This window comes from Desmodus rotundus, chromosome 4 (assembly GCF_022682495.2).
Source record: "Desmodus rotundus isolate HL8 chromosome 4, HLdesRot8A.1, whole genome shotgun sequence".
Classification (NCBI taxonomy): domain Eukaryota; kingdom Metazoa; phylum Chordata; class Mammalia; order Chiroptera; family Phyllostomidae; genus Desmodus; species Desmodus rotundus.
Window position 1 is genome coordinate 5,484,873 of NC_071390.1, and position 18,188 is coordinate 5,503,060.

Genomic DNA, 18,188 nt, shown 5'->3' on the forward strand with positions numbered 1-18,188 from the left:
TGGCCAAGCTACATGTGGGGCCGCAGGGCCACCGCCAACCTCGCTCCCATGACCAGTGTCCCATGGAGGCCACCACTGCTCTGCAGCCTGGAGCCCAATATCCAGCGCTTAGGAAGCAGGTGAGCGCCATGCTTTCCCATCTGCCACCAGCACTGTGCGTCCTTGATCACGACCAGACTGTCACCTCTAGGAGCCTCTGGTGAGTCTAGGAGCTCAAAGGAGCTTCTCAGAAAGAGGAGCCAGAGCACATCACACGGTAATCCTTTGGTGATAAGTAGGGACGGCTCGACAGCTACCCTTGAGGACACAGGGAGCAGCCTCAAGAGCCCCTCCAAGCCAGGGAACCAGAGTCACTGGGCATGCCAGGTGGGTGGCGGCGGCGGGGTGTGTCTGCCCGGGAGCCCCGGCCCTCCCTGCCTTCTCACCAGCTGCCTCATTCCAGACTGTCTGGCAGGAGCGGCGTCCTTCATTCAGAGACTGGCAGCGTGTTCTGGCTGTGGGAGTCCCCGCTGAGGCCCGAGGAGCGGAGCGATCGCCGGTCGAAGATCCTGTTGAGAATCTCCTTGTAGCTCCTGCGGTACTGGTGCCGCAGCAGGGAGTACACGAAGGGGTCGCACGCGGCCTTGCTGTAGGCCAAGCACTTGCACAGCACTCCCCAGTGGGAGCCGATGGGCACCGTGGAGGACAGCTCCACCAGCCTGCGGAGAGACGGAAGGTCACAGCCAGGCCCAGCCCCCAGTCTGAGCCCCAAGCCCAGCTTCCTGGCCAAGCCTCAGTTTCTCGGGGACAGCCTCCTCAGTAACTACAACAGCAGCCATTCACAGCAGTAACGATGAGGAGAGCAGACGTTCACCAGGCGCTTATTTTATTCTGGGGACTGTGCTAACACGTGTGACTTCATGGGACCCTGGGAGATGGGACCATCTCCATCATACATGTGAGGAAATAGGTGTCCGAGGAAGTTAAGTCATTGCCGGAGGTCACATGACCAGTAAATTGCAAAGGCAGGACTGGAACCCAGGTCTGTCTGACTCTGGAATGGAAGCTCATCTAAGAAATGGGCTAGTAGGCCCTGGCTGGTGTGGCTCAGTGGGTTGAGTGGCGGCCTGCCAACCAAAGGGTTGATGGTTCGATTCCCAGTCAGGGCGTGGGTTTCGGGCCAGGTCCCCTGTAGGGGCTGTGCGAGAGGCAAACCACACATTGATGTTTCTCTCCCTCTGTTTCTCCTTCTCTCCCCCTCTCTCTAAAAATAAATAAATAAAATCTTTAAAAAAAAGAAAGAAATGGGCTAATAGATAATAGTGTCCCGGCCACTGAGTCCAACTCTGCCACTGAGCGGCCGTGTGCCCCTGGGCTGCTTGTTCCCACGTGAAGAATAAACAGCTCCATCACGTCACCTCTACAAACACTGCAAGCAGCAGAGGTGGGTTCTCTGCTTCCCGTCTGAGCTCTGCCTTCCAAAGGAGGCTGCCTGGGAGGAAGGGCTGAGACTACTTTTACAAACATTCTGCAAAGCTCAGAGTGTATCTTCCATCAGGAGGGGATCTGCTGGCCAGGAAGGCCTCTTCCTGAGGCTGGGCTTCCGTGGCCCCTGGCAATGGTGACAGTCGGGGTCCCCTGAAGTGACCCTCAGAGTACAGAGGGGGTGAGGGAAGACACAGCTGGGTCACAGTCTGAGGGTCCTCTTGGGACCACCGACCCATGCAGCAGTGCTGATGCCAGGTGGGAGGCAGTCCAGCCTTCCTCCGTGGGCAGGAATCTGCCCCCCACCAGCATGCATGGTCCTCTCTCAAGTGTGGTCCTCTCTCAGACCCCCGGGCCTTTTTGAACATTCTCCGGCAGGAAGCTGGCGGCTGCAAGCCTCCCCTCTGGAGCAGGTCCTTCGTGAACCCATTCGGAGCCCGCCATCTGCCTCTTTATTCAGCCCCACTGTCTGTCCTGCCCTCCGACCCCATGGGGGGACACGGCCCCATTTCCGCTCATGTCCTTGGGAGCCTGAATGGGGAAACAGAGCTGTTAGCCTTTGGAAATTCTGTACTTTTAAGAACTCTATTCTGGGAAATGATGAATTTAAGAAGACAACCCACCCCCACCCCAAACTGAGAATTCACACCTGATAATAACAATGAAATAGCCAAATGCCAGCACGTCGTGGCTACACGATGCCAAGTTGCTTTTCCAAAACGTCTGGTCTTCTGCGTATCACTATGTTCAGCCTCAGCATGCTGGCTCTCCCCAGGGGTTTATTAAAAGAGCCAAATAACATCAAACCATCCAGTGAGATCTAAATTATTATTCGCAGGTTCTGCAGCCTTCACAGAATAGTAAAACCATTCCGGACAATTTAAAATTTCACCAGTGAGAGGTAAATGAAGAGGTTAAGTCTTATTGCATTTGCTTCTCAGAGGTTTTATGTAAAGTCTGAGCTCTCCTGGCTCAGTAGTGGACACTCCTTCGGGTCGAATCCTTGGTGTGCGCGATCTCTATCCCTCTGAATCGGTATCATTCCCATTTTACAGACGAGGATATCGAGACTCAGCGAGACTGAGCAGCAAAACAGCATCTACTACACGGGAAACCTGTTCCGTTTAACCTCATTCCAGTCCGGGCTCAGGGCCACCCTGGGCTTCAAACCTCAGCAATGAGATTGGACGAGGTGAGCTCCAGGGTCCCTTTGAGCCCGAGAACACCTTCCCCATGAAGTTGGTCTGTGCTACCTGGAACTTCTGTTCACGTGCCCCTGCAGGCAGTGCACAGGAAGACTTCTGCTTTGTCTGACGAGCTCACGTCTGGCCTCTGTCAGGGCTCTGGACACAGAGATGCTTTGGGTCAGTCTAGGCCCGGCCACTGCTCCGGTGTGGCCCCAGGTGAGGCTGAAGCTGGGATGCCCCTTCTGTGCCCACCTGCGGCTGGCTGGCCTGCTCTCTGCTTTTCCTGTGCACCTGGACCCCCCACCGCCCACTGTCCCTGCCACATACCCGCTGTGGCTGGCTTTGCTCCGCCCTAGCTCTGTTCAAGGGGACTGAGAAGGGGCAAGGACTTCCCTATTGCCACAGCTACTTCTTTCCAGATCTGGGCAGGCATTTGTATGATCACATGACCCTGCCAGATGACCTGTTAGAGAGGGACCTTCCAGCCCTCGTTAGGCTAGGAAAGCTACATTCTTATTCTGATCAGTCCCGGTGTCCCCGTGGGAAGGCTCACTGTCCTGCTCTGCCCCCGTTGGTTTTTACTGCACGTGTTGGTTTGCTGACTCCCCTCTCCTGCCCCCAGCCCCAGTTCGGACCCAGGAGCAGTGCCTTTAGGGATTACTGGGCTCAGGTGTTGATAAAGTGGGACTCTGCTTCCTTTTTTTCATCGCCCCTGCTGGATTGAACGGCATCTCCCCCAAATTCATATGTTGAAGTCCTAACTCCCCCTTAGGATGGGGGTGCCTTTGCCCCTTAGAATGGGTCCTTACTTGGAATTAGGGTCCTCGCAGAGGTCATTAGTTAAGATGAGGTTATTGGGATGGGCCCTACTCCCAGTAGGACCGGTGTCCTTACAAAGGAGGTAAATTTGGACACAGAAGAGAACAGCATGTGAGTGTAAAAGCAGAGATGGAGCGATATGTCTGCAAGCCGAGCAGCACCGGCGATTCCCAGCAAGCCCCCGGGCGCTGGGGGAGGCGCCTGAAGCAAATTCTCCCTCAGCCTCAGAAGGAACAGGCCCTGCCAACACCTTGATTTTTAACTTCTAGCCTCCAGAACTGCGATGATACCTTTCTACTGTTTAAGCCACTCCATCAGTGGTTGCTTGTTACAGCAACACGGAGACAGGTGTACACCCCCATCCCCTGCCCCCGGCCACAAACAGCTTGGTGGGGACGTGGAGGTTGTCCCTCAGACTTGGCTGTTCATGGGTCCCTGGCCAGAACAGCATCACACGGCACAGGCCCCACCCCGTTCCTGTGCTACCAAGGCCGATGGGGGTGGGGTCGCAAAGGCATTAGCCACCCTAGAGCAGGGCACTTCCTTGCCCCTTCCTTGCCCTCCCTGCCCCCACCTGACTCTGACCTTGCCTTCAGCACCAAGGGGATGTGCTGCCTGGGGTGTGAACCAGAAAACCCTCTGCCCATTAGGGTCCCTTCAGGGGGAATGTTTACGCCTCTGCGCTCAGAACCCACATGTGCTACCCTGACACACAGCTGTCCCTTGGAACACCGGAATACGGGGGGTGAGAGCCTGCAGGGTGGGGGCCAGGCTGGGGGACAGAGCAGGAGTCTGTGTTTTCAAGCGTTTCAGGTGGCTGGGATGCAGGGCTTCAAGAGGCCCTGCTGTGAGCCTGGGCAGAGAGAGGGGGAGGCTGGGGGAGGGGAGGTCTGGGTGGAGTCTGGGCAGAGCCCCAGGTGGGGGTGAAATGCTCTCAGCAGGGTGCAGGCCCGCTGACAGATCGGATGCAAAGCACAGAGACGTTCTGACCCCGGGTGACAGAGCAGATACCCACAGACCCTACCCCACCCTGTCCTGCGTCCCTGGCCCCACCTCTGCACCCCTCTGCTCTATATTTGTTTGCAGTAGGGATGGGGGGGGGTGGCGAACTCCAGGGAGCCATTCCTCTCTCTTGGCAGGAAGCCCTCTGCTCTGGGTCACTGGCAGGTCTCTGTCCTGACTGTCACAGCAGAGAGCTAATGAGGCCAGGAAGCCCACCCCACCTTGCTCCTCACCTACAGGGACCTCTCACCCCTACCAAGCAGCCTGGCCATCCTGGTCTTGGGAGTGAGGATGGGGGTGCCTTTGCCAGATCTCCAAGCCGATCTCTGAAACCCCGGAGAGACAGACCATTGTCTTAATTCTGCTGCACCGTGAGAACTGGGGTGTGAACAGGAGTAGCAATGCCCACAGCCCCCCACCTGACTCCTCCCCTGAGCCCCCATGGGCTTGGTGCTTTGATAACTGCTTCACAGACATCGCCCTGACACCCCGAAGGTGTTCTCCCTACTGCACAGGGGTGGGACTGGGCCACAGTGACGTGCCAAGGCCACAGGCCCGATGTGGAAGAACCAGGACTCGAACCCTGGACTGTAGGTGACAGTCAGGGACCCTGTGTCTTCCTGGTGCTCGGCTGCCCCTCCCAGCACCTTGACTTGGTTACAGGACGTGGTCAAGGAGCTTTACTTTCCACTCTTGAATTTAAATGGTAAATTAGTTCCTTCTCTTAACACCTTCTATCACCTCTACTCTCTCTCTCTCTCTCTCTCTCTCTCTCTCTCTCTCTCACACACACACACACACACACACACACACACACACAATGTGCACCAAATGCAGCGAGGGCCGCAGAACATTCTTTGGGAAGCCAGCCAGATGTCTTCCCGAGACTTCTGGATGGTCTGGTCTATGTAGGTGAAGACCTGTAAGTAATGAGCTGACAGTTGAAATTTTCATGAGGCATTAGATGGAAAAGGCATTTATTAATAGAACATTAGCACTGGACAGCCACCTGCAGATCCGACCGCGCTGCCAGTGACAGAAGTCTGTGACTTTGAAAAGCGCAGTAATGGTGCCGTCAGGTCTGCAAATCCTCAAAGCCTGGCTCCCACGGTTTGGGACAACCGTGATTACTTGTAGGTATTTATCTCTAAGGAGACAATCACCTTACAAGTGTTTCGGGATGAGAGTCTGTCTCAGGTCTTCAGGCTCTGTTCAAACACTCTGGAAAGAACCGTTGTGCCCCAAGGCTTTGGGGACACGGGAGCTGATGTGAGTGTGTGAATGGATACAAGGCTGTGTCTCGTATTAAGGAGGAAGGTGGGGGTCTCCCAATGTTTCCCACAGTCACCTGACGTGCGCAGGTGCAGTAGCAGCTCTCTGACTGGTCGGGGCGGCTGGTGGAACTGTCTTTCTGAGAGGGATTTGTAGCACGGCCAGTACTTAGCCAGCCAAGTCTGCCGGTGGCTCCAGCCACTCACTCTGATGGCCTCCAGGTCCACCCAAGCTGATGTCACCCAGGTGGGAGGTCAGAGGTGATGCCATGTGAACCCACCACTCCTTCCAGAGAAAGGACTCACACGCCTGCCTGCCCTCACCCACAGCAGTCTGGTGCTGTGTCCAGGTTACACAAGATGCTGGGGGAGGAAGTCGGATCAACCTGCAGGTGGGTGGCTCTGTATTTCTGGTCTCTGTGCTTTGGAGATGTAGCATGGCCACAAGGCTACATTATTGCCAATAGGGCGGACACTGACCTTTAGCCCTTGGTTCTGCCAGTTGTTACTCCCATGTCCTTGAGAAACTCTTCTCGCTGCTCTGGACCTCGGTAAGATGAGGGTGCTAGTGCTTACCTTGCAGGAGCGCCTACTAAGTGCACTCAGGTAGGTGCTGGTCCCTCTGAGGTGCATTGTAGGTGTATCCACTCAGTGACAGAGATTTCATGTTCTCTTACAATAAGGGAGCAGTGTGAGGGAAGCTTGAGAAGCTATTTGAAGTCTCGAGTGGTTCTTGACCCAAGAGTGATGCTTCCCCATCTGAGAATGTTGACAGGCAGATGGGAATACACTGGGGACAAAGAGAAGGAAGTCCCTTCCCAGCCAGCCTGATCTTTTCGATCAACATGGAGGGTGGCAGGTGTCACAGTAGAAGCCCTTTCTCTTCCTCAAGTCCCAACTCTGCCAGCTCCGAGGTCCCCACAGCTGTTCCGACGTTACCCCAGAATCCTCCCCTCGGCTTCGTTCTGGAGGCTTGGATGGGAGGCGGCGGGGAGGCGGCTGCCTGGATAGAGACAGTCACTGCACCGTTGTGGGCAGAGCCGGCGTCTGTGCTGACAGCTCAATGAGGGGTTTCAGTGACACCAGCAACTCGATCTCAGTCGTTCCCAGAGCGGCAGCTCTCTGGTTCAGAGTGGGACTCGGGCACAACGCGCCTCTCCACGTTGCTCTGGGAAGAAAGCAGGAACTCTGTGCTCCTGGCGGAGACGCCGATTGGTGTAGCACGAGGACCCGTGAGCAGGCTTGGGGATGAGGCTGACCCTGGCTGGCACCTGTCTGAGCCTCTGAATCCTCATTTCTGAGACAAGGATATTATCCAGGCACAGAGGGTGGCCCAGCTTCAGGCACAGAAGCTGGACCAGCCTGTCCAGGCTGAGCACACCAGGGACTGGGCTCTCCTGCGCCCAGTGGGCCCTGGGAACCCCACCTTCCAGGGTAAATTCAAGAGAACAGCTTGTTCTTACCTCTCCCCTCTGGATTCCACGAGGTCAGCCTGTCACTGCCTCAGTGGCTTTGACTTTTATTTCCAGGGACAGGAAGGAAGTAGAGAACAATGAGTTGGCGCTGCCTCTAGGAGAGTCCCCAGGGCTGCTCAGTGGCTGTCCCAGGGGGGCTCAGGCTGCCCTGCGTCCTGTTAGCCAAATGACCTGTCTGATGCCTTTCCTCTCTGGGCCTCAGTTCCCCCCTCTGCCAGTGCAGCTCACCCGCTTGCCCAGCCCACCCCTTGGGGGCATTGTAGGGTCCAGGAGGTACCATGTAAGGTGCCTTGAAAGGCAGAGTCATGCCAGGTCCAGCTCACCTGTTGTCAGAATATACCTCTTGGCTCCTACAAGCCCACCTCTGCCCCACTGCTGCCTCCTAGTGCTCATTCACCCTAACTACACTTCAGCAACAAAGTTGTGTGGTTTTATTTCCCCTCCGGTGCACAAAATTGGTGGGGTGATACCTTTTTTTTCCTGTATAAAACGTGCAGAGAAAATTCTGTAGTCAAAACAGACTGGCTTTTGGAACGCACAGTCCTGCAGCCAGAGCACAGCAACCTTAGCTGGCACGGGGCTGGGGACTCAGAAAGAATGTGACAAGCCCACCATGGCTGGAGTAAGAGTGGGAGACCCCTGGGGCTGCAGGACAGGTGAGCTCACCTGTGCTCCCTGTTCCCTGTGCTGACAGGGACAGTGGTGGCCCTGCTGTTGACCAGCGTGTCCCGGCCAAGCATACCCAGGGCCGGGCTCTCCTGCACTCACCTTCGAGGTGTCTTCCTCCGTCTTTCCCCTGGTCCTTCCTTTAGGGTCCCCTGGGGGCGGGGCCCAGGATGAAGGGTTAGGGGGGTGAGATTTGGTAATCAAGTGGGAGAGAGTCTTTTACAGCCCTTTCAGTTCTGAGTTTTCACTAAAAGGATTCACAGCTACTGAGAGAAAGAATGCACCGTCCTTCTCATCAAACCTGTCAAGTTCACACTCACCCCTCTCTGGACTATCTGTGGCAACGTGTGGCCAAGAGAGACCAGGGCTGCTGAAGGTCAGGGTGTCCTGCTATACTCTCTCCAAAGCCCTGTGCCCAACCCGCCCACCATGTTAGCATCCCGCCCACCACGTGGGCATCCGCCGCTCGGGCTCACCTGGTGATGACATAGGGCGCGAAGCACACGAGGAAGGTCCCTATGAAGGTGCTGATTTTCTTGGTGGCTCGCTGGCGCCTCCTCCTCTGTTCCTCCAGACAGCGTTCCCGCACACTGCACGTGAGAGATGGGGACACAGTGACTCCCAGGTCAACCTGCCCAGGTCACACTGGGTTACTGTGCTGGAATGTGGCTGTGCAGCCAGGGAGACCTGAGGTCAAGTCATGGCTGCAGCTGCGTGGCCGTGGGCACCCTGTGTGGCACCACTGAGCCTCGGGGCCATCATCTGTAGCATGTGGGTAACCACGTAACAGAATGCCGCAAAGGGCTGTTTTGAGAGTTCATGCATGAAAGCACACAGATGCATGAAGCGTGTTCAGTGCGTACCGCGGAGAGCACAGCACCCGGGCAAGTGCATGACATGAAATCATCATTATTACTCGTATTCACTGGACACCGGCTGCGCCCCAGCCGAGTCCATACTAAGTACTATCTCTAATTCTTATACTTACTACAATCGATCCTGCCAGGTGCATGTTACCTGCCAGGTGAGGTTTTACCTGCCGTTTTACAATGAGGAATGTGAGCTCAGGGAGGCTGAGTGCGCTGGCTCAGCTGGAAGGTAGAGACAGGATTTGAACCTGCAGGCATGGGACATGAAGCTGTCCTTTTCACCTGGGCACCTAGACTCTGCATACAGTGTGAACAAGGCTTCCTTTCCTCTGCGCCTTCAGCCCTGTGTCTTCCACCCCAAAGCCTCAGGCCTGCTGGGAGTGACGGACACCTCTTACGGTTTCACTGACAGAGAAGTTGCTCAACTCCTTCAGAGACCAAGATCCGCAAAGCTAAGACATGGCCAAGTCCCTGGAGAATCAGGGACACTGCTTTGAGGATGGAATCAGGAGCTTGCTGCCTACACCCCTTACCCACACCCTGGGCCTGACTCCCCTTTGCCCTGGGGCCTTCCATGCACAGAGAGCTCATGCCAGCAGCAGCAGCGGCCCGCGGGATCCGTTTCCTGCAGCCCCAGGGAAGCGCCTGAGTAACAGCTGAGTACCAGCGCCATGGACGCTGGACTGCAACTGCCACCGAGAACAGGCAAGCCCATGCTCCACCCCACGGGGCCAAAGACAGCATGTGTTTCTGCTGTTTGCTTTGAAAATAAACCCCAGGATTCCAAAAGTGAGCAGGGAAGAAGACTGTGGACAGAGCTGCCCTGGGACTGAAGACAGCTGGGCAGAGCCAGGACTGGGCCTCAGTGACCTGGTTCCAAAAATAGGCCAGTCTGTTCAACGAAAGCAAGGAGGGGAGAGAACCGTCGTGAGCCGGGTTGGTGCGCTGTAGAGAGGCCAGGGCAGCCGCCCCGCTTCCTTCCACAAGGACCATGATCGATACTTAATCGAAACGCCCCTTCATCATTTTCCTGATCACAGGTGGGCAATTGCACGTGTGTTTAGATTGAAAGCGCCTGAAATTCTGGCAGGATTCTCCTCCCTTATCTGGCGCCTTTCCAGGAATTTGGAGAGTCGGGAACAAGGGTTCGGCTTGGTACGAACAGGTTTCATAGCAGCCGAACATTTACTACTCGTGACTGATACTACAAATTGGTTTCTAATTCCTCTATCAATAACAACCCACACTTCTTGAGTCTTCAACACGTGCCGTCTTAGAGACTGCGGTGGGGGCTCCTACGTCGGGCGGTAGCAGGGCATCAGCTCATCCAGAAAATCTAAGGAACACAGTGGCGCGGGGCAGGGGATGGAAGGGTGGCTTTGATCTAGGTCACGGAGTGAGAGCCAGTCTTAAATCTCCTAACGCTCCGTTTGTACCTGGGTTTCCACAGAGCTAAGCACGCAGGTCCTCAGGCTCAAGTGATAAGTGCAGGACACGGGTGGGCATGGAGAGAAGGCGTGAGGCCCACCTGGAGCAGTTCTGGGCACAGTGAGACCAGCTCATCTTGGTTGGCCTGAGGTAGTCTTGGTTTCAAAACTCCAAGTCCTGTACCCTGGGGCCCTCTTGTCCCAGGAAAACCAGGAAAATGGTCACCCTAGGGTGCAGCGTTTGGGGCATATTCTCCTTAACACAGGACTTTTTGTTTTAATAGTAAAATATTTCTGCCAAAATTGTCAGTGCTATTGAGGTGAGACTTGCTGGACATTTGGGACATGAGCCAGGTATCCTGAGCCACCATGGAACAGTCGCCCCCTGGGAGGAGGAGAGCATGCTGGTCACCCCTAAAAAAACAAGCACGAAAATCCTAAAAATGACTCATCGCGGGGTGGGTCTACCAAACTGGTGGTGGCACTGGGACCACGCCCTCCTGCCATCTGTGACCCCGGCAATGTTGTCCACTTCTCAGATGCTTTAGAACAACCCAGAGGGGGCCTGGGCAGATGCTGTGCCCACCCCACAGGGGGTGAACCTCCACATGGGCCTGGTCAGGTCTCTGCTCTGGGACAGACAGGCTGGACTCTAGGCCGATGTCCCATGTAGTATGAGAGATCCTCTCAACCACCCAACCCAGCTCCAGATGGGAAACCTGGGACTCAGAGAAGGGAGGGGCTTGCCCCACCCCAAAGAGTGGGGTGCAGGTGAGGCTAGCATGTTGTCACGGACGCCCACCCCATCTGGCGTTGCTGGTCAGGAGCCACATGGCTGCTTCCTTACCTCCTGAGGGTAAATGGATTCATCTTCTCTACCCGGGGCTTCCCTGGTTTCCAGGTGAGAGCAGGCTGGCGGCAGGAGTGAGGAGGCAGGGCAGTCCCCTAGGCCCCAAGGGGAGCAGAGCAGTCCTCCCACTTGTCATCACTGTTTCAGCACAGTGTGATAACTGCTCACCAGCTCCCGGAACAATTACTTTGTACTTGCCATTTTTGCCCCCACCGTACATAGCTTTGCACAACTGAGCTCCTTGAAATCTTACAGTCCCAAAAGCTGTTGTTTTATTTACTTGCAGATGAGGACACCAAGGGCCGGAAAGGTTTATGCCATGCCCTGGGCCTCAGTCCAGGTCTCCTGACTCCAAGATCTGGGTGTGTCCCCCAGGCCCCGCTGTCTCCCGTGGGACCACTGAGCAGTGAGTAGGCTACATGTAGCCATATAAATGAATTCTCCAGATACCCCCGGATGGTGCAGAAAGCTAGGGTGCAAAGCTCCCCTGGCTGGGTGCATTCTCCCAGAGTGCAAGCATGCAGCCAGGGTGGGGTTCCCACAGGCTCTGATGGGACATAGGGTTTCCTAGTGCCAAGAGGAGACGGGCTCTCCAGCACTGTGACCTGGGGGGTCAAAGAGATGTTCCCCAGTGGGCTTCCATGGCAGGGCAGAAGGGGCAGAATGCTGGGAATATCTGCCAAGTCAGTATCTGCGACCACAGCTGAAACCTGCTGGCTGCAGGCACCTCCATGCCCAGCACAGTGGTCTAGGTCCTGCGTGACCCCCAGGTGACCGTAGCCGGTCTGGAGCTCTGAGGACTCTGAGTAATCCAGATTTGCCTCCTGGCCTTAGGAAAATGGAGCAAAAGCCAAGGTATTGAGCTGGTCGGTGGTGGAGAAGAGCCTTGAGTTTGGGACCAGGACACTGATATGGGCAGTCCTGCGAGAGGGATCTGTGTCCTGGACCCTGGACATCGAGGGGCGCTCACCTGTCCCTACTGAACAAAGAGTTCATAGGGCTAAGGGAGGTGTCCCCCTACCCCGAGCTCACAGCCTCACCCTGGGCCCTGACCGGAAACACGAAACTCCTCCCCCTAGTGCCCCGATCCTGCTTCCAGAAGGTGTGTGGTCACCCTCCCAGGTCCATCCACCTGTGTGCTCAGCAGGAGACCTGAGGGCAGCATGAGTGAGGGACATGTGCTGGCATGACCTGGAACATCCGCTTTGCACAAGGGTGGCCCCTGCGGTGCTGGGGAGGGGGGTGGGGAGGAGGATTGGGGGCTGTGTGCTCGGGGCAGCTCAGTGCTCCCCACCATGAGCTCCAAGGAGCCTGGGGGTTCTAAATTTGAACCCCACCTTGCAAAGTATCATAAAGGTATGTTTGTCAAGCTGGGCAGTACAACATGTTTCAGCTAGCAGTTTCTAAGCTTCATTTAGAACTTCCAAATACTGGCACCGACGGTGGGCTCACTGCTATCTGTACCGTTTCACGCCCATCAATCTCAGGGTCTGGGCCGCATCCTATGGCTGCTGCAGTAGATGATTGCCCACTTCCCTGGCTGCCCCAGTGTCCTCATCTGTAAAACCAAGGGCGCAATGGGTTCCCTCCATGGGCTCTTCCGTCTACTACGCCACGGCTTGGACCCCTGTGGGGTCAGCACCCATCAGTCCCAGCAGCCGTTCACCACACAGAATGAGTGTGAGCCAGCACCATCCCACTCTGTGAGGGCGAGCGGCGGCCCACGGTGGGACTGTTGCTTCACTGTCCCGGCTCCCCGCTGGTGCCCCATGTCAGGTGACAGCCCAAGTCTCTGGTGGCAGCAGGTGGAGGACCTGTGTAATTGGTCCGGAGCTGTGGTTTGGGACAGCTGAACGGAGCCGCCTGAGCAGCTAGAGGACCAGGTGGGTAATACAATGTCAGGCATTCCAAAGTGCTCTGTGACCCGTGGTGACTCGAGAAACCGCCACAGAAAGGCAGGTGTGGGGAACATCTATCTCTCAGGGCCCCAGGTTTACTTCAGCACAGGGGGTCCCTGATCTTTTGGTGATGTCTAAGCAAAGGGGCCTAGCCTCTCACTCACCACATTCAACACTCTCTGGGAAGAGTGGACGCCAGGAGGGAGCTTCTTGACAAGCCTGGGCCTGGAGGCAGGCAAACTGGTCCCTTTTAATTAAGCCCCAGGAGGTCCTGAGTGGAGGCTGGTGAGCAGAAGGCACCTGCTGCCCTGGTTGTCTGAATAAAGAAGCAGGTCGGAGACTGGCCCCCCTAGGTGCCCCGACTCTCAGCTCCACTCCGGCCTGGAGGCTTGGCCTGTCTTCGTGGAGCCTCAGTGCCTCAGGCTTGGGGGTGCCAGGGGCAGACTCCTGAGTTAGCTCTACAGTTCCTCAGGTGTGACCCACCAAGGAGGAAGCCTGTGGATCAGCTGTCAGGGAGCCCCACTGCCCACCCCCCACCCACTCTGGGGACAGAGCCTCAGGGAAAGGCAGATGGTGTTGTTGGAAGGGGCAGTGAGTGCTGTTGTACCCGCCCACTATGCCATGACCTCAGGCCAGCCCTGGGCCAGTGGGACCCAGTGGGACCCAGTGGGGCCTGTCTGATCTGGTCAAGGGCTGGCCTTGTACCCAAAGCCCCTCCTCTCCCAGGTGCAGGCTGGGGCTGCTCCTTGGCCAGTAGGGCTCCTCAAAGCATTCTGGGGCTTAGAAGAGTCAAGGTAGCCCGTAGCTGGGAGGGGAGGGGAAAGGAGAGGAGGGGAGGGGAGGGGAGGAGGGGAGCAGAGGGGCCTGGAGGTCATCAGAGCAGCTGCCTCTGTCTTAGGACCTCTGGGAAGCCTCACTGCCCTGTCGGCCTGGAGTTGAAGCAGAGTGGAGCCAGCCCTACACCCCAAATGAGCTGAAGAGGAGCTGTGGCTCCTCTTCTTCTGGAACCTGCAGGAGAGCAGAGATGGAGTGTGTACTGATCTAAATAAGAACTGACTCCTTTCCGGGCCCAACCCCTCCCCTGCTGTTAGACTCCCCGGGAGGGGCCCCTGTGGGAATGGCCCTGGTCCCGAGGGCTAACCAAGCCTACAGCTTCCAGAGCAGTCCCAGCCCCACCCAGTCCTGGGGCTGCACTTTCTGGGGCGAGGTCCCTGGCCCTGCGTGAGGAGAAGGGGACTTGCCCTGAGAAGGGTGGCTGCAGATGGCGCCCCACGCCTGGACACCAGTAGTGAGTCAGCCCACGTTCTTGTGCCAGGGTACACGCAGGCCGCACCTGTGACCTGTGGACCGTGGTGTCGGTCTGTCACACATGCAGTTGACATGCGAACATGTAGGATTGTGTGTGGCCTCCACACATTCACATGCATGGGTTTGTGTGCCCTGCTGGTCACACACACGTACGTGTTGTGTGTGGTTCCGTGAGGAAGGGTCTACGATGAGTCCTCATCTAATTCGTCAGCATGTAACCAGGAAGGGCCATTTGGAGGGGGGCAATGAACACAATGAACACACACAGGCGTGCCCTTGTGCAGACACCGTGAAGTTCAAAGACTTTTCTTTCACTGCTCGTGGGCAGGAAAAACTCAGGACTGAAGGAACCTTCGCTCAGACTGACACCTCTAGTCTGTCCCTCTCGGCTGTGAGCTCGCTTCTCCCTGGGGCTGCTGGGGGCACTCACACCCTGGGGAGCTCCCTACCTGCCCTGGCCTCCCCCATGGGTGCTGTCTGCCAGCCCCATCGTGTGCCTTCTGGGGATGCACAGTAGCAGAGTCCACAGAAACGCCACCAGCATTTCCCTTCTCCCTTCCTCCTCTGTGAGGAAAGCCCAGGTGAGCTCAGGACTCCTCAGCTAGGTGTCTCCCCAGAGGCTTCCTCCCTGGGAAACAGCTGCCAGGTGAGGGTGGAGGTGGGTGGGACCCTCGGTGGTGACACCGTCTCTCTGCAGAGCTGTCCAGGCTCTAAGTCCAGAAGACACAGGATGGTGCCATCTGGGAAGAGTAGAAGACCCCCTCCTCCCTGCCCCCTCAGAGTCCTTCAGGTACTCCTTTCAGGGCCCACCGAGGGAGGGGCAGCCCCAGGACTCACCCAGGCACACGCAGGCACACACAGAGGTAGCACAGACCCCAGGGAATTGACAGACCTGGAAGCATGGTCGTTCCGGTTTGAGAGCTCGTAAGCAGCCCCCTAAACATCCAGGCCAGGCTCTCGCGGCCCGAGGAGAACCTTTGAAAGGCCTCCAGCAGGAAGCCGAGACCACTGCCTTGCATACACAGTTTAGAGTGAAAACCACAAAAACAGAAAATAAGTATAAGAGGTCCAACAAAGTTCTGGCTCTGTGAGTTCCACCCGGATGCTTCCACAAGCCTTTGCATTCTTGCACCCACACCGTGGGTGGCCCTGCTTTGCTGATGCTCTGTGCCCCTGTCTTAAGACTGGCAGCATTGACCCCTCCCCCACCTTGGCTTTCCCAAGAGGACGTGGAGATTCCTTGGAAAGGGCTCTGGCCGGAGGCCACACACTGCAGCGTGGGGCATACATGAGCTCCCTTTTCCTCTAACAAAGACCCCTCTCCCAGCACCGAGTCCCAGGCAGCCCGTTCCAGTTCCCTCACCGGGGGCTCACTCACCTGGGGTGGATGTCCACGAGCAGGACGAGCGTCTGCATGGTGATCACGTCGATGCGCTTGCAGTGGAATCGGGCCACCTTGAGCACCTTGAAGTACGTGCAGCAGAGCACAACGAAGGAGAGCAGGAAGCTGAACGCGTGGAAAGCTCCGGTGAAGACTGCGAAGCGCAGGCGCTCTTCCGGGCGCCGGCTGCAGAGTGTACATGATGCGTACAGCTGGTGGAAGCCCAGCCAGGACAGGGCGAGTGCGATGGCTGGGAAGGTGAGCGCGTGTAGCCACGAGTAGGCCACCATGAGCGCGGCGTCGCGGAGGCGCATCTTGGCACGGTAGCTCAGCGGGAACACCACAGCAACCCAGCGGTCAATGCTGAGCGCGGCCATGCTGAGCATGGAGTTAGTGGCCAGGAAGGTGTCGAGGAAGGCGGCTAGGCGGCACAGGCGGTCGCTAGCCGGCTGTCGTTGCGCCACGACGCCAGCCAGTGTGAGAGGCATGTTGACCACAGTGCACAGCAGGTTGCCGCACGTGAGGTTGAGGGTGAAGAGCGCCGGCGCCTGGCGGCGGATGTCGGCGCTGTGCAGGAGGCAGAGCAGCACCAGCGCGTTGGACAGCAGCGAGACTCCCATTGTGCCCACCAGCAGCCCCGCCAGGCCGGCGTCCCACGAGTTCATGGTGCGCGCCCGCCGCCTGCGCTCAGGGCCCACAACCCGGCGCTTCCATGGCGCAGCCCACTGCCCGGAGACCCCTGGTCCCCGCTGCCATGGTTCCCTGGAGAGCGCGCAGCCACCCCGGAGCCCCGTGCCACTTCCCGGGCAGGCACCTGGGCGCGCAGCCACTCCGGAGCCCCGCGCCACCTCCCGGGCAAGCGCCGGGTGCGCCGCTGAATCAGAAGCTTTCAGAGCCCTCGGATCCTGGATTCCAGGCGCCTGCGCCCCCGCACTCTGCCTCTGCTTCCTCCTGCCCTCACCCCATCCCTCTGTCTCCGCTCGCGCACCCTCCTGCTCCCTGGCTTTCTCTTCCTCCCCTCTCTCCAGTTAGCTCGCTCACTCTCCCTTTCGGCTCTCCCCTCCACCTCCCTCCCTCCCTCTCTCTCCCCCTTTTTCTCTCTTTCCTTTGCTGTGCTTCTCTTCTCTCTCTCCCACTGCTGTGTCTCCATCTGTCTCTCCCACCCCCAATTTTCCCCTCGCCTCTTGTTCTTCCCTCTCCTCTTCCCTCTCGGGAATCTGGCTGCTTCTATCACAGAAATCCCCGCTGATGCGTGCAAACACACACACACACACACACACACACACACACACTCGGAGAGAACCAGCCCCGCAGGCTTCAGTGCAGGGTGATTGGCTCTTTGTAGCCCCCTCCCCACCCATGCTCCCCTGTGTGTGTCAAAGCCAGGCTGAGTCCAGGAAGTCTCACTGAGTGGCTGAGAAAAGGGAGGTACTCCTGGGCATCTTCACACCTCAGTGCCACCTGTCCCAGCACGGAGCACCAGCCCACCCAGACCTAGATGCAGAAGTCTTAGCCATCTTGTCTCAGCTGAGCTTCCCAGGGCTGGTGCTCTTCCCTCTCTGGGCTGAGCTGGAGGGCTCAGGAAGGCTCCTTTTGCTGAGAGGGGGAGGAGCCCTATTTCTCCATCCATATGACCAAGGGCCTGGCTCAGGGCAGCAGCTGCCAGGGGCAGGGGGGATGTTCTCAGTTTAGGATACCCTCTTCCCATGTCTTTCAGCCCAAGCTTCAGCAGCATCCTCAAGCCTGTGGGGATGGGGGCGGGGTTGCTGAGCCTCACTGTGACACCGCCTGAGCATTCCCTCAGCCAGGAGAGGCCTTTACCTGACCCTGACCCTGAGCCCTAGGCTTCATCTGTCCACAGCCAACCTCAGCAGAGCCCTGGTGTGGCTGATACTCAGCATTCCGGCCCGAGTCCCAGCTGCTGCGTCTGTGAGCCACACACCATCTGCCCCGGTCTGGTGAGGCAGCAAGTTCCAGTCCACAAGGGAGCTGAGTGACACACGGCATTTCAGACATGACAACACTAAGGCCAAAGGAGTTCCAGTGACAGAGTTGGTAGAGAATGAAGCCGGTACCTCTAACTCCATAGAGTGGCCCCTTCTGCCCATGCCAGAGGTGCACGGTGACCTTCTCAAGCCATGCCCTTGGTCTGGAACATGAAATTATCCCAACTTTAAAATGATATTGGTGACTGGGAAACCAGGGCTGACCGCAGTATAGTCTCGGACATGCCCGTGTGCACACCCACGGTGAAGGTCATTTGCTTCCTGAATTCCCAACAGCCACATTGAAAGAGTAAATGCCAGGAAGACAGAGTGTTTTGACTTAGTTTGCCAAAACCCGGAGGCTCGTTTTATGGTTGTGAACAATACTTCCTGCTTCCGGGGGGAACGCCATAGTGTCCAGGTTCCTAGTTTCTGCAGCTGCCGCCAGGCCGGGCCTCACTGAGCCAAGGGCCCCACATGGCTTCAGACACAGGAAGTGAGGTCACACGTGCTGAGGGAAGGAGAGGCCTGCTCCTGTCCAGGCCCTGACACAGGGTCCCCCCTTCCCCTTTAGAAAGGACTCAAG

At 57.3% G+C, this 18,188-nt stretch overlaps 1 protein-coding gene across 1 annotated transcript; it reads right to left on the reverse strand.

Moving 5' to 3' along the window:
- Positions 1 to 350: 350 nt before the first annotated feature.
- On the reverse strand, positions 351 to 16,318 carry GPR26 (G protein-coupled receptor 26). Its single transcript, XM_024555338.3, has 3 exons — positions 15,615 to 16,318; positions 8,361 to 8,474; positions 351 to 698 (listed from the first exon to the last, which is right to left on the reverse strand). The coding sequence occupies exons 1-3, from the start codon at positions 16,280 to 16,282 to the stop codon at positions 467 to 469; spliced, it is 1,014 nt and encodes a 337-aa protein (XP_024411106.1). The 5' UTR covers positions 16,283 to 16,318; the 3' UTR covers positions 351 to 466.
- Positions 16,319 to 18,188: the final 1,870 nt, after the last annotated feature.

Coding starts and splice junctions, on each gene's coding strand:
- GPR26 (XM_024555338.3), bottom strand. CDS start 16,282: ATGAACTCGTGGGACGCCGGCCTGGCGGGGCTGCTGGTGGGCACAATG. Junction 8,475..15,614: donor CTCGTGGACATCCACCCCAG/GTGAGTGAGCCC, acceptor TCTCACGTGCAG/TGTGCGGGAACGCTGTCTGG. Junction 699..8,360: donor GCGCCCTATGTCATCACCAG/GTGAGCCCGAGC, acceptor GTCTCTCCGCAG/GCTGGTGGAGCTGTCCTCCA.